We start from the raw sequence: 13,413 nt of genomic DNA, 5'->3' as shown, positions 1-13,413 counted from the left end.
CCTTTAGCTCAGACACGTTTAGTTAGTCCAGCACTGGACTTCAACATTACCTGAGCTTTCTACAGCCTGATACGTTTCCATATGTTAAACAATTACATACCCATGAATTCTGCATTTGAGGGCAAAAATTAAAACTCATTTTGGAAAATTAAGTAGTAACAACCTGGATTTTGAATCTCAAGATTTTCACCTTGAATACTGAAACTTCATTTCTGCAAATTTTTTTCCCCAGGAATGGAGGAGTCATCCCTGCTCCTATGTGAAACTAACTATGCACCAGCAAAAGGGAACTACCGAGAAGTGATTTAGGTAGTAGTTGCAGAGGATGCTGAAGTGTTATCAAAGTGACATTCTTATAATCTCTCCTATGTCACTAAAATGATAAGTTAAACCAAACAGTTAAAGTTTAGCAACAAAAGGTGCATCACACCACCTAAACTCTTATATGAGGTAAACACTGCATTGAAATGGGGAGGAAACTGTACACAAACTAATTTCCCTGTACACTATAAGAACTAACCGTAGCAAGAGAAAAAACATGACACAATTCAACAAAAACCCTTCCCCATTGCTGTCCTGAATGTTAGTCTTCATACTAAATGAGTAAAATATGGAGTGTGAGGATGAGAGTGTGGACCTACCACTATCTGTCTGAATGTAGGATCTATTCTTCTTTCTAGCTAGCTAGCTATATGACCTGCGTGGTTAAAGTCAATGGTCGGCAAAGACTCTATCCTTCAGTTTCTGATTTCTTTCTCTGTGTTTATGGCCTTTGTTTTTAAGCTGCAGCGTTAGGAAAATCTTCAAGAGTGGGTATGAAAACATCACATGTCTTGGACTGCAGTGATTTAGAGGTTGGGATATTGGGGCTACTAAGCAGAATCAAGATCTGCCAAATGTCACCTTGGCTGTTCTTAATTGTGCATGAAAACAGAAGGAGTAGCTTTACAGGTGATAGAGCTAATGCTCCTGGCTTTCGGTGCAGGATAGATAGCAGCACTACGGGTGTGTATGTGCAATGCTGGAAGTGCTTGGGTACCAAACAAGTGATTTTATAAAAATTCCAGGTGCTTCCACCATTGCTGTAAGACCAGCCCTAAGACAAGTATTTTGTGTAAAGCAATATACAGTGATCTATTTGCAGGTGAGCTGATAGTTTTCATTGGTTTTTACAGCACCCATATGATTTTAATAGTTTTTTTTTATTCAACAGCTATTTTATTTTGACTATGTTCTTCCTTGTCAACTCTTCACTTGAAGATTGAATGAACTTTCAGCAGCACTCAATTAAAAAAGATTATATAGCCTGTGTACTTACTGCAGTTGTGTGAGTTGGGGAACCTGAATTTGTTGGCCAGGAGGGTACAGGAGCGGTAGCCGAAGAGTCCCAGATGGATGAAGGGATGTTACTAACTTCACTCCAGTTTCGCTGCATATCCTGGCCATAAGCAGATCGAGGGAGCCCAAGTTTGCTGAAAACCTCTAAAAAGGAAAACAAACGAACAAAGAACACTTCACATTTCCCCTGATATTTTAAACACAATATTATAGTGTAAGAGTTTCCACAGTGTAGTGGATACCAATACAGGAGGAAACAGATAGGATCTATACATGAGCTTTCTCTATTTTTCTATCTGTTGTACCAGATAGGGGAATATCTGAAAAACTCATCCAGCACAATCCTGGAAGCTTGCTGTCCACAGCTGACATCTTACTGGAACCAAGATCATACTTAGAGAAAAAGTTACACACACACACACACCCCCCCCTCTTCAGTGCTTTTCGCAGTACTGGATATTAGTTCATTAGTGCCAGGAATTGGGATTCCTTGCCAACATCATTGTGGGGTGGTGGTCAAGTTTATGTCGGGAATTCTTAATGAATAATAAAGAATAAATCCCAGAGATGGAACAGGTTAAGGTGATGAAACAAGGTCTCAGGGATCACATTTGCAGCATTACCTTCTCAGTTACAGCTGAAATAGAACAGGTTTTTTCACTGCTGTAAAAGAATGTCAGAACTGCCATACTGGATAAGACCCACAGTCCATCTTGTCCGGTATCATTTTTGAAAGTGGCCAACACTACGTGATTGAGTGGAAGGTGCAAAAACCCCACAGTAGGCAGGTATGATCTCATCTGGTCTCATCCTGATCCCCAATAGCTCGAGACTGATTTAAAACCTGAAGCATGAGGGCTGTCTCTGTCCCAAAACACTGTTTCCATTAACTGCTATAACTCTGCATAGTCTTGTTGTCCAAATAAGCTTCCAATCCCATTTTGCCTCAATAACATTTTGTGGCATCAATAATTTAGTAGGATTCAAAGTCCCACAATCTAATTATTAATTGAATGTAAAGTGTTTCTTTTTATCAGTTTTGAAATGTCTACCATTTGGTTTCATTGAAAGTCCTCTTGTTCTTTTGTTCTGAGACAAGGAGAACAGAAGCTCATTATCTCTCTTCCGTAGAGCAGGTGTTATTTTATACAGTTTTTACATCCGGCAACTTTGGCAATCTGAATACTGACACATGTAGTTTAGAAAAAACTTCCCATAGCTAGTTACCTTGCTGTTGATCTCCCAATAGCCTATTAACTAGTATTTTTGGAAGCAGCATTTCCTGTCACTCAAAAGAAGCACCATACTTAGGGTTACCATTCGTCCGGATTTACCCGGACACGTCCTCCTTTTTGTGCTAAAAATAGCGTCCGGGGGGGGAATTTGTAAATCACTCAAAATGTCCGGGATTTCCCCCCAGGCAGAGCAGAGCGAGCGGCTGGGAGGGCTGCAGGAAAGTCACGGGCTGGACTCCGGAGCAGCTGTAGAGCTCCTCCTCCCCCTTCCCCTCTCCCTGCATTCTGAGCCGGCAGCTCCTCCTCCCCGGCAGCCCAGCGCCCCGCTCCGGCAGCACTGTGCAGGGCCAGGGACCGGGTTGTGTGTTGTGCTGGGGAGCGCAGCCACATGTCCAGCTCCACACAGAGCCTAACACCATGTTCTGAGCAGCAGGGTAAGGGGGCCAGGGGGCAGGAGAAGGGGCAGGGAGGTTCTGGAGGGGGCAGTCAAGAGACAGGGGGGGGAGTCGGGAGTTCGGGGGGGGGGCTTTTTGGGGGGAGTGGAGAAAGTTTTGGGCAGTCAGGGTACAGGTAGGGGGTGGGGTTCTGGAGGACAGTTAGGAGCAGGGGTCCCAGGAGGGGGAAGTCAGGGGACAAGGAGCGGGGGGAGGGTTGGGGATTCTGGGGGGGCGGGAAGTGGGAGGGGCAGGGGTGGGGCTAGGGCGGGGCTCCTCCCGTCCTCTTTTTTGCTTGCTGAAATATGGTAACCCTACCATACTACCACATGAGAAGTCAATCCAACACAGCAAGACCCAATGGCATAAATCCGAGACCTCATAAAGCTTCACAGCAGAAAACCGTTTGAAATTGTCAGCTTCAAATAAGAGTATAATCTAAGCCTACTTTCTATTCCTAACCAAGTGAAGCAACATACATCTGTTGTCTTTCTTTGTCCACTTTAGGACAGTTAAAACCAGAATGTTACTGTCGCTACAGTTTCAGCATATAAGTAATATCAAAATAAATTGCTATTTCTTCTGGGTTAGACCATCGGCTCTCAACCTTTCCAGACTACTGTACCCCTTCAGGAATCTGATTTATCTTGTGTACCCCAAGTTTCACCTGACTTAAAAACTACTTGGTTACAAAATCAGACAAAAAAAATACAAAAAAGTGTCACAGCCACACTTACTGAAAAATTTCTTACTTTCTCATTTATACCATATAATTATAAAAGAAATCAATTGGACTATAAATATTTTATTTATATTTCTGTGTATAGTATATAGAGCAGTATAAACAAGTCACTGTATGAAATTTTCATTTGTACTGATGTCGCTTGTGCTTTTTATGTAGCTTGTTGTAAATATAGGCAAATATCCAGATGAGTTGATGTACCCTCTGGAAGACCTCTGTGTACCCCTTGGGTTATGCATACTCCTGGTTGAGAACCATTGTATAGACCATTCCTTCCCCTTAAACAAAAAAACTGAAGAACTATTTTTATTTTTCCAATATGGAGAAAGGAATGAAGAATTTTTCACACTCCACTAATTATTATTTACTAATTTTAGTGTTAAAAAGCTCACCTCCAGTTAAGTTGAAAGAATTTCCAAATGCTGAGAATGAATTGAGGGGTGTGAAGTCAGGGCTGCTAGGGTTGCTGATGGGACTCCACAAACCAGAACTAAACATACAGGGGGAGGAACAATACACAAAAGTTAACACTGAAATTGTATCACTAATGATAACAACTTAGTGCTATACATATAAACATTGTGTGGAACAAACAGATATATTGTTAGGAAGTACAAGTCGAAATAGGAGACCACGTGTAAAGAGAACTGAAGTATTTTAAATATATATATTTTTTAATTTTAACTCATTATTGCACTCAGTTAATTTAGATTTCTCTTATTTGGCCCTAAGTATTTCAGTTAGCCTTTTTGCTTACTTTTCTGTTGGCACCTGTCTTATGAGAGATAAACCTCTCCGGAAATAGAGCAGATTAGTTAATTGCTGATACAGTTATAACAAGTGCACGTTTGACAATAGCTCTTTCGCTCAATTTCTCAGAAGTTTTTGGTGTCACAATCTAGGAGAAATTCTCTGCCAGCCAGTGAAGTCTAGGTTCTAAATTATTTGAGAGATCCCTTAAAAGAAAGCCATTCAATTACTAAGTTTGTAGTTTCTGGATTTAAATTTAATGAAAAGCAGATAGGTTAACTGGGATCAATAACAAATGGGGGGAGGGAGGGAGAAGCTTGGTCAGAAAAGCAGAAGCCTAGTGGATGTCTAGTTCTTACTCCATAACAGTTACTAGATGTGTGACAAACATCCTCCCTCAGAGCTCATTTTCTCCCATTGCTCTAATAACAACGTTGATGTAACATTCATTCCCACTTCACATAGGTCACGCTGCCAACTGGGGAGTATCAGTTAGTCTGACTACACTCTGCTTCTGCCCTCAACATTGGGAAATGCAGTCACCATTCCTGCCCTCAAGGTTAAATTAGGAGAGGAAGAGCGTTGCACTTGGTTCCCCTGCTTTGTGGTCAGAAATTCCACCTATAGGCTACATCAGGTGAACCTAGTGCATGCTTCTCAAGATGCTGAGAAAGCCACGTGGGTTCCCTATTGTTTGGATGGGGACGAAGACAGAATTGTCTCGCAAAGGGAAAAAAGAGTTAAAGAAAGGATAAGAATCAGATGCCATTAAGGACACTTTCCCCTACTTCCAAGTCACCCATATAGGTCTGAAACTTGGACATGCTAATGATACTCATGTTTAGAAGGTCATCTTCCGATATCCAACTCGGAAATTTTTAATAAAAGAATCCCTTCTAGGAACCAGAATGAGCTCCTCTTAGCCATGCAGAGAATGCCTCTGTTGACTTCATGTGTATTCCCTAGGGTTTTTATATGGGTGGTGAGGGAATGGGGGGGATGGTTACTAGAAGTGTATTAGTTACCTGTCAGAGCCATCGCTGTCAACAGGTGTGTGAGAAATGCTGATATTGCCAGAAACATCTGCTTTATTTGGTGAAACCTTTGCTAATCCACTACCACCTGCAACAATGAATTCAAATTAAGTAAAGCAATGAAATGGTACAAGAACATCATTCAACACTGTACTCCAAAACAGTGCCATTACCTGGGCTCTTGTCGTAACCTGCAGCTACAGCAGCAAAGGTGGGATTTCCGTTCCTGCCAGGGAGAGAGGCTGCCTTTGCCAACTTGTGTTTGATACCGTTAAAGGGCTTGCTTTTTGTTTCACTGGGTGGGGAAAAAAAGGTAAAATGTTGGGATTCAGCACATTACTACAAAAGGAAGTTCTCAGGACTAGTATTTAACTGGCTTTGCAATTATATAAAGTTATTACAGAAATAGCTTAGTGACCTTTTTGACCAGAATACAATACCGCACTAGCTCCCAAAGCCCAGTTTTTAATTATCCTGTTGACATTTAGATCTGTGACTAGAACAACCAGATGTCAATAATTTGACTACATAATCAAACAAAGGAATTACTATTGAGTGATTACAAACACAGAGGCTCCAAGCAGCAGCATTGCTGAGATCTAGAGGAAATACATTAGTTTTCTTAATCTGGAAGAAAAGTTTGGTTAGGCAGGACCTAGAAAATAAAGGCAAGAAGGGTTGAATTCCTACAGAATATGGAGGACCCCCTTGGAGGATGAATTAGTTAGGATGTGGGGTGGGGGACAAAGGTAGGTGAATGGAAAAATTAGTTGTAATATACAGGTTGCAAAAGATCATCAGATTTGGGTCCATGCTTCTAGCTTGGATGGAGTAAACTTTCTGAAGCTTAGAATTCTAAACCTAATGGTTCCAGCAGGAGGTGTCATGTTCTGCCCCACAATGCAACCATTTCTAAATCCTAGTGCCTCCTGCCATTAGCTGCTTTGTAAGCAAAAAGTGGAAATGTACAAATTTTGAAAAATCAAATGGATTACAGAATTTTGGGCTCTGAAGGGAGGTGCTCAGTGGAGCAATGATCTAATATATCCTTCCATCTTCAGCAAACGTTACAAGGAAAGTAATTTTATTTTCAAAAGATGCCAGCTGAAATAGGTCCCCACTCTTGGAGACTTAATTTCCAGAGTATTTCTCTCAAAATTTTTTTAGAAGTAAACATACCTGTATGAACAGAAAAGTGACAAGTACAAGCAGAAGCAAATATACTGCAAGGTAGCAATGTGCTTTATTCAGATGAACCTATCTTAGAAGTTACTTAATGAAGGGATAAAATACATCAAGAGAGAGAAAGTTATACCAGAAAATAAAGCTACTGTGGAGTGGGAGACCTGGAGCACTGCTCGTTCAGAGAATTCCTATAGCACTGCTGGGCTAAGTTTACAAGCTTGTGGTGACATAGGCCATGCAGTAACACCTCATAGAAGCACGCAAGTAACTTAATTTGGCTGTCCTCCAAATCTCACAGTTAAATGATTACCAGATGCTGGGGGCATGTGATACACTCCTCTCTGACTAACCCAGGGGTCAGCAACCTTTGGCACGCGGCTCGCGAGGGTAAGCCCCCTGGTGGGCCGGGCCGGTTTGTTTACCTGCCACGTCTGCAGGTTCGGCCAATCACGACTCCCACTGGCGGCAGGAAGCGGCGGCCAGCACACCCCTCGGCCCGCGCCGCTCCCTGCCACCCCCATTGGCCTTGAGAGGTGAACCGCAGCCAGTGGGAGCCACGATCGGCCAAACCTGCGGACGTGGCAAGAAAACAAACCGGTCTGGCCCGCCAAGGTGCTTACCCTGGCAAGCCGCATGCAAAAGGTTGCCGATCCCTGGACTAACCATAGCACATATCTATAAAGTTACAAGTCTAAGGAACAAAAATATGAGATGCAGCCAGCCATTTGACATGGCTCTTGGAAACAGCATAACCTAGTGTATCAGGTTAAAATGAAACAGAAAACTTAAAGCCCTTTCTAAGGGTTTTTAGGTTTCACTACAGATGAAAACTTCAGGACCTGTTTATGTTTAGTTTTCGTAGAAGAGCCTTGCTGGGAAGGCATAAAGGCAGAGGAAGAAAGTTGGCTGGATAACTGATTTAATTAAGGTGGAATTTAAGCACTGCCTTTGAAAGGAATTTAGGTGCCTGAACATCCGAAGTATCCAGTGACTCAAGGGGATGTTTTAGTAGCTTCCTAAATACCACGTTAATATCTTACAACACCTGGGACTTTTTAGTGGGAGGTTTTAAATGCAATGAAGTCCCTCATGAGACTGATGACTTTGGGCTGCAGAGAAACTGGTCTATTTTCTATATGGCTATGAAGTTGAAATGGCTGTGAAATGTATTTTACGGATGAGATCTGTAGCACATACTAAGACAGAAGAAGAAAGTCAAACAGGTTCTCTCTCCTTTCATTGGTTTGCTTTTCTGGAAGACTCCTGAGCAGACAGAACTTCAGACACATGCTTAGGCACATCTCTAGCCCCTTAGGAGCCATGCTATCCTGAGCTGGGTTGTAGTAAGGTTCAGAGTTTAAATGTAACAAGCTAGTTTCTCTCTTTCATGAGCTGGTCGAGTCCTTTACTACTACAGTTAATGAGGGAAACATGTACATCAACCCCCCAACTTCCAGTAGGCACAGAAGACTTTTATTCTCAGTGTGCTTCACTCAATGCCATGTGCAGAAAACTAGTAACTTTGCAGAGAGGCAAAGTGAACAAATCTATCCTAGGTACACACCATTCAAGGAGAGATTATTTTCCTTGTACAGTTCCTGGAGTTCTTCTTGAGGTTTGCACGCACCTTCAGAAATTTTTGGTGTCAGTGCCCATTTGGCCCCTGCATATGCCCCACAGATCCTTGTTCTCAAAAACTTCCCTCAGTTCCTTCTCCACTGCAAAGCCCAAAGAAGGTGACTCCAAAGCAGAGTGGAAAGAGAGCAGGTAGTGAAGCACCCACAGGGACACCCATCTCAAAGAACTCCAGTAACCTCTCAGAGTCGTGTTGCTATGTGTGCTCCACTTGAGGTGACTCCTTAATAGTACCCCCTGAAGAACATGGGGGCTTTGGAACTCAGTCTAAGGCTGCCTACAGGACTGCAGAGCCAAAGCCAGCATCTGCCCAGGAAGCATCGACCAATGTATAATGTCTTGAGGAAGTGTGGGTCCAAGCCCATGCAGCAACCTTGCATATTTCTGTAAAAGGACATGTCCTTTAGCAGGGCCACAGACATGCAATACAATCTGGTAGAATGAGCGATGACCTTAAGCAGGCAGAGTATATTAGCAAGTGCATAACAAAAGAGTACGCAACCAGAAACTTAGAAAGCATCTAAGTAATTACTGGAACCCCTTTAGCTCTGTTGGCAATAAAAACAAAATCTCAGGTAAGATCAAAAAGATCTAGCTTTGTCCAGATAGATAGTCAATGCTCTCCCAACATCTAAGGTACAAAGACCAACTTCCTGTCTTGACTGATGAGGCTTGTGATAGACTACTGGGAGATTAATTAATTCATTGATATGAAAATCCTAAGTAATCTTGGGTAGAAAGTGTGGATATGGTCAGAGAGAAACTTTATCTTTGACAAAGATGGAAACGGTTGACCCTCCATATAAAGCTCACAGTTTCTCCAGCCTTTTGGGCAGAGATAATAACCACCAGGAATGCGGTTTTCATGGAGAGGTTCAGAATTGAACAGGCTGCTAATGATTCAAAGTGTGGCTTCACCAGAGCATTGAGAACTAACTTTAAGTCCCGGGTGGGAGTAGAGTGTCTAACATTCGGGAAGAGGTCTAGTAGATCCTTTATAAATCTCAACATTGCAGAGTAAGCAAATACCGAGAAGGCTTGTATGGGAGAATGGAATGCTGTGATGGCAGCTATGTGAATTTTAATGGAACCCAAAGAAAGGCCTCTTTCTTCAGAATGAATCAACAGGAGACAAACTATGTTGAGTACACCAGTGCTAAAACCTTTTCTATTTCTGAAAGCAAGGTAAGTTTTTCTGGTAGTAGACATTCAGCAGAACCTCTTAAACTTCTGTGGTGCAAGAAAGTACAGCTTTGAGAAACATCAAGATCAGTGGTTCTCAAACTAGGGCCACCGCTTGTTCAGGGAAAGCACCTGGCGGGCTGGGCCGGTTTGTTTACCTGCCGCGTCCGCAGGTTCAGCCGATCGCGACTCCCACTAGCCATTTGGAGATGAGCTCTGGCTGTGGTGGGGTCAAGAACGGCCCCTATAAACTCTATCCTTTGTAAAGGTAGGAGGGAGGATTTCATGAAGATGAGCTGGAGACCAAGACTGTTGAACAGTTGTAGCCCTGAAACTGCCAATTTGACATCTGTGTAGAAGTGTCCCTTGATAAGCCAATTGTTGAGGCCAGGGAAGACCATTACTCCCCACCGATGAAGTTGTGCAGCCACCATTTCCATGACTTTTGTGAACAGCCTGGGAGCGGTAGCTAATCTGAAAGAAAGGACATGATATTGGTAGTGGTTCTGCCTCACCATGAAACATCTCCGAACAGTCAAGGTCACAAAGCAGTCCCCAGGTCCAGAGATGGAATGATGGCTGAGCGTCATCTTTAATTTCTATACCCTGACAAAGGTATTCTGCATCTGTAGATCTAAAAATCAGTCTCCATTTGCCTCTCTTTTTGGTAACCAAGTCGTCCTTGGAATAAAGCCCTCTTCTCTTGTGTGGAGTGGGAACTAGTTCTATTGCTCCTAAACAGAGAAGGGACTGAACTTCTTGCTTCAGAAGAGGTTTGTGAGAGGGGTCCCTGAAAAGGGACAGAGAAGAGGGTGGCAAGGGGGCATGAAGCAGAAATGAATGGTGTATCCTGAAGTTATAACCTCCAAAACCATCTGTTGGAGGTAATCTGTTCTCATGAGGTATGAAAATGGAAAACAGAATCCCCATAATATGGAAAAGTTTGATGGGGTAAGATGGTGCAACAACAGGTCTGGATTGCAGGAGTGTTCATGGCTCTCAACAGAAAACTTAAAAGGAACGTTGGCCTTTGTCAACTGCTGAGTCGTGGTTGCTGTAGCAGATGAAGATCTTCCCTTTTGAAAGCTGGGCTTTTTTCTAGGTGGTTCTGATGGTCTATGTAAAGTGGAGAACTGAAAAGGATGTGATCTGCACTATCTGATATAGACAAAACCTTTTATTTGCAGGTGGACATATGCCCAGCGAACATGGACGAGCTCTGGATTCCTTCAAAGTACGCAGCAAATCATCTGTGGTGTCCCTGAATAACTTTAGACCATTGAAAAGGAGGTCCCCTTACCACGTTCTGGACCTCACATGGCTCCTGAGGATTGGAGCCATGATGCCTTGCACATTACTACAGCTGTAGCAGTAGAAAAAGAAGCTTGCTGGGCTATTCTAGCCAAGAGCTACCCTTCTGCAATGATGGCTTGAAACTGCTCTTGTGGAAGATGTTCAATAAGAGCTAATTGTTGTATAATTAATGCGATTGTATTTTTCCAGAATTGCCTGTGCCCCAAAAGGTCCAAATACTTGTGATCCTTGTCATGGGGAGTAGTCTTTGCCCATGCCTGAAAGAAGAACTCAGCAGGGGTGGAGTAGGGGTGTGGGCCGTATTTTCTGCACTACTTCTAATAGGAACGATCAGATCTTGAAACTGTCTGAAAAAGTAAACATGAGATGACAGCTTCATTCAAAGAGAAAGAAGAAATATTAGATTGTGGAGTAGCTTCCTTGTCAGGTCTTCTTTCCTGGTTCTCGAATGTGTCATCCTGTCTTGGAGATTGTTGAGAAGGAACAGAAGCCCTCCACACAGCTAAAGTTGGTCATCCATGCTCTCATCCTAATTACTGCAACAACTCTCTCTCTGGCCTTGAAAAAATACAGTCTTGCCCTACTGATATCCATTCAGAAGGCTGCTCAAAGATGATATTAAGGGCCTGTTGCTTTGATCATGTCACCCTTCTCTTTGAATCTCTCCAGTGACTCCGCCTGTTCATTCACACCAAACCTAAACTTCCTGTCTTCATTTACAAGGGTCTTCAGAGCCTATTCCCACCCCACTACCTATGACCTCTCATTCAGTATTGAAATGTTGACTCCTGCCTCCAGTCAGCAACTACCTCCAGACTCCACTGGCCACTTACTACATCTTCAGACACTCCTTTGTGCTTTCTTCCACTTGGAGGAGCTCCCTGTAAACATCTGAAAAACTACCTCATTATCCTCCTTCAAACTCTCCTTTGACATGATGCCTACAAAAAATGTAAGAGTTAGTTGGTTGATGTGTAGAGGCCACTGCCAATCAGGCTGACCACTGTGGTACCACTGTGTTCTTGTACTCGTCACTCTGTCTCTCTGTATTCATTTGATATCTCATCGTATACTTAGGCTGTGCAAGGCAGGGACAGTCTTTGTTTTGTGTCCGTACAGCACCTAGCACAATGGAGTCCTGGTCCATGACTAGTACTCCGAGGCATATGATGATTATTTTTTTTAATTAACTACTCAGAATTACAACTTCTAGACAAACTAAATTTCAGAATACTGTTAAGCAGAGGACGGCATCGTCCCATTTCAGTAATTTTAATCCCCACAAAACAAGCACATCTACCCAAACTCACTGGAGGAAAATTTAAGCATCATACTGATTAAAAGCCACTGCAAATCCTCACTGAAATTAATGGAAGTCTTCCAATTGATTTAAATGGGCACTGGATAAGGTCTTGAGTGCTCTTAAACGAGCAGATGACTGAGCCAGTGCTGATTTGAAAAATTTAACAAGCCTATTCTGTAGTTTTGCCACTCTAAGCTGGTAAGAAAGACTGTTGATATGCAGCCATATTTTAGCCATCAAATGTGGAGAAAAATCAAGTTACATGAAATCTGAGCAGAAAGGTCATACTTAAAAGATTAACTATGTTCTATAACATTACCTCAGTATTTTACTGTTCCTTGGATATATAGGGAATACCGCAAATATTGAGGTGAATTTGTATAAGGGAAAAGTAAAAAAATTAAGAGAAGTCATTGTATTTTAATGTTACTTAGTCTCAGTCTACAACAGTAGGGATAGAGGAGCTAATTTTAGCTGCTGGATTTTTAAATTTTATTTGTAAATATATATGATTTTCTTTCAGTAAAGATTAACAACTGTGCCCAGGAAGTAAAATATGTATATTTTTATACTTTAGGGCAGTAAGTTTTTCCAATTATAAGGAGGAATATTGAGATTACACCACTCAGTAGCAACAGAAAAAAAAATTATCAAAAGAAAATGCAGACGGGAATCAATTTTTCATGGCTACATTGCTATCAGCATCAGTGGGGAAATATAGCTTTATGGGAAAATGCAACACCATTCTAGCTTATGTTTACCATTTCCCCTATATGCTTATAAGAGCCTACTGCAGAACGGCACTGATCAGCTAATTCCATATAATCTATGCTTTTAAAAACCGCTTATGTGCAATTGTAGACATTTGATAATCAGATAGTTAGGACATATAGGCGATTAAGAAGTATATTTCTAGTTTTTTTCACTAAATGTAGAGTTAAGATGAGCAGGAATTTTTATATCAGATTCCCAGTTATCTGTGTTACATGGAGGATCCCGAGCTTTTAAAAGCACTGCACAGCTTTGAGATAATGTCTCTACTATGATATGCATGAAATATTATTTCTTCTAAGTTTGATAAATGTGTGATCATTAAAGTACCAGTGTCCTGTAAATGGATGACTCTGGAAGTAATAAAATGATAGGATATCTATAACTATATTGTGTTCTTACTGGATAAAAGGAGTATATGCCATCATTCTTTTCAATAAACTGGGCAAAGCTAGTAAAACCAGGAAGATGTCAGGCCAGGTCTACACTG

At 41.9% G+C, this 13,413-nt stretch overlaps 2 protein-coding genes across 4 annotated transcripts in view; one reads left to right on the top strand and one right to left on the bottom strand.

Moving 5' to 3' along the window:
* Positions 1–1,313, top strand: part of LOC128826151 (inosine-uridine preferring nucleoside hydrolase-like) — a 58,914-nt gene extending 57,601 nt beyond the window's left edge. The window contains exon 11 of the transcript XR_008442807.1: positions 1,214–1,313. The gene's annotated coding sequence lies outside the window, so the exon portion shown is untranslated. The remainder of the gene's footprint in view (positions 1–1,213) is intronic.
* The window catches only part of TMEM131 (transmembrane protein 131), a 178,019-nt gene that overhangs the window by 1,105 nt on the left and 163,501 nt on the right, over positions 1–13,413 (bottom strand). For all 3 annotated transcript variants that reach the window (XM_054009260.1, XM_054009269.1, XM_054009278.1), the window contains 4 exons: positions 5,707–5,828; positions 5,525–5,621; positions 4,142–4,239; positions 1,319–1,482 (listed from right to left, as the gene is read on the bottom strand). In XM_054009260.1, coding sequence (XP_053865235.1) covers positions 1,319–1,482; positions 4,142–4,239; positions 5,525–5,621; positions 5,707–5,828 — 481 coding nt within the window. The remainder of the gene's footprint in view (positions 1–1,318; positions 1,483–4,141; positions 4,240–5,524; positions 5,622–5,706; positions 5,829–13,413) is intronic.

The sequence above is a fragment of the Malaclemys terrapin genome, chromosome 1 (assembly GCF_027887155.1).
Source record: "Malaclemys terrapin pileata isolate rMalTer1 chromosome 1, rMalTer1.hap1, whole genome shotgun sequence".
Classification (NCBI taxonomy): Eukaryota; Metazoa; Chordata; order Testudines; family Emydidae; genus Malaclemys; species Malaclemys terrapin.
This window is presented reverse-complemented; position numbering and strand designations above follow the sequence as displayed.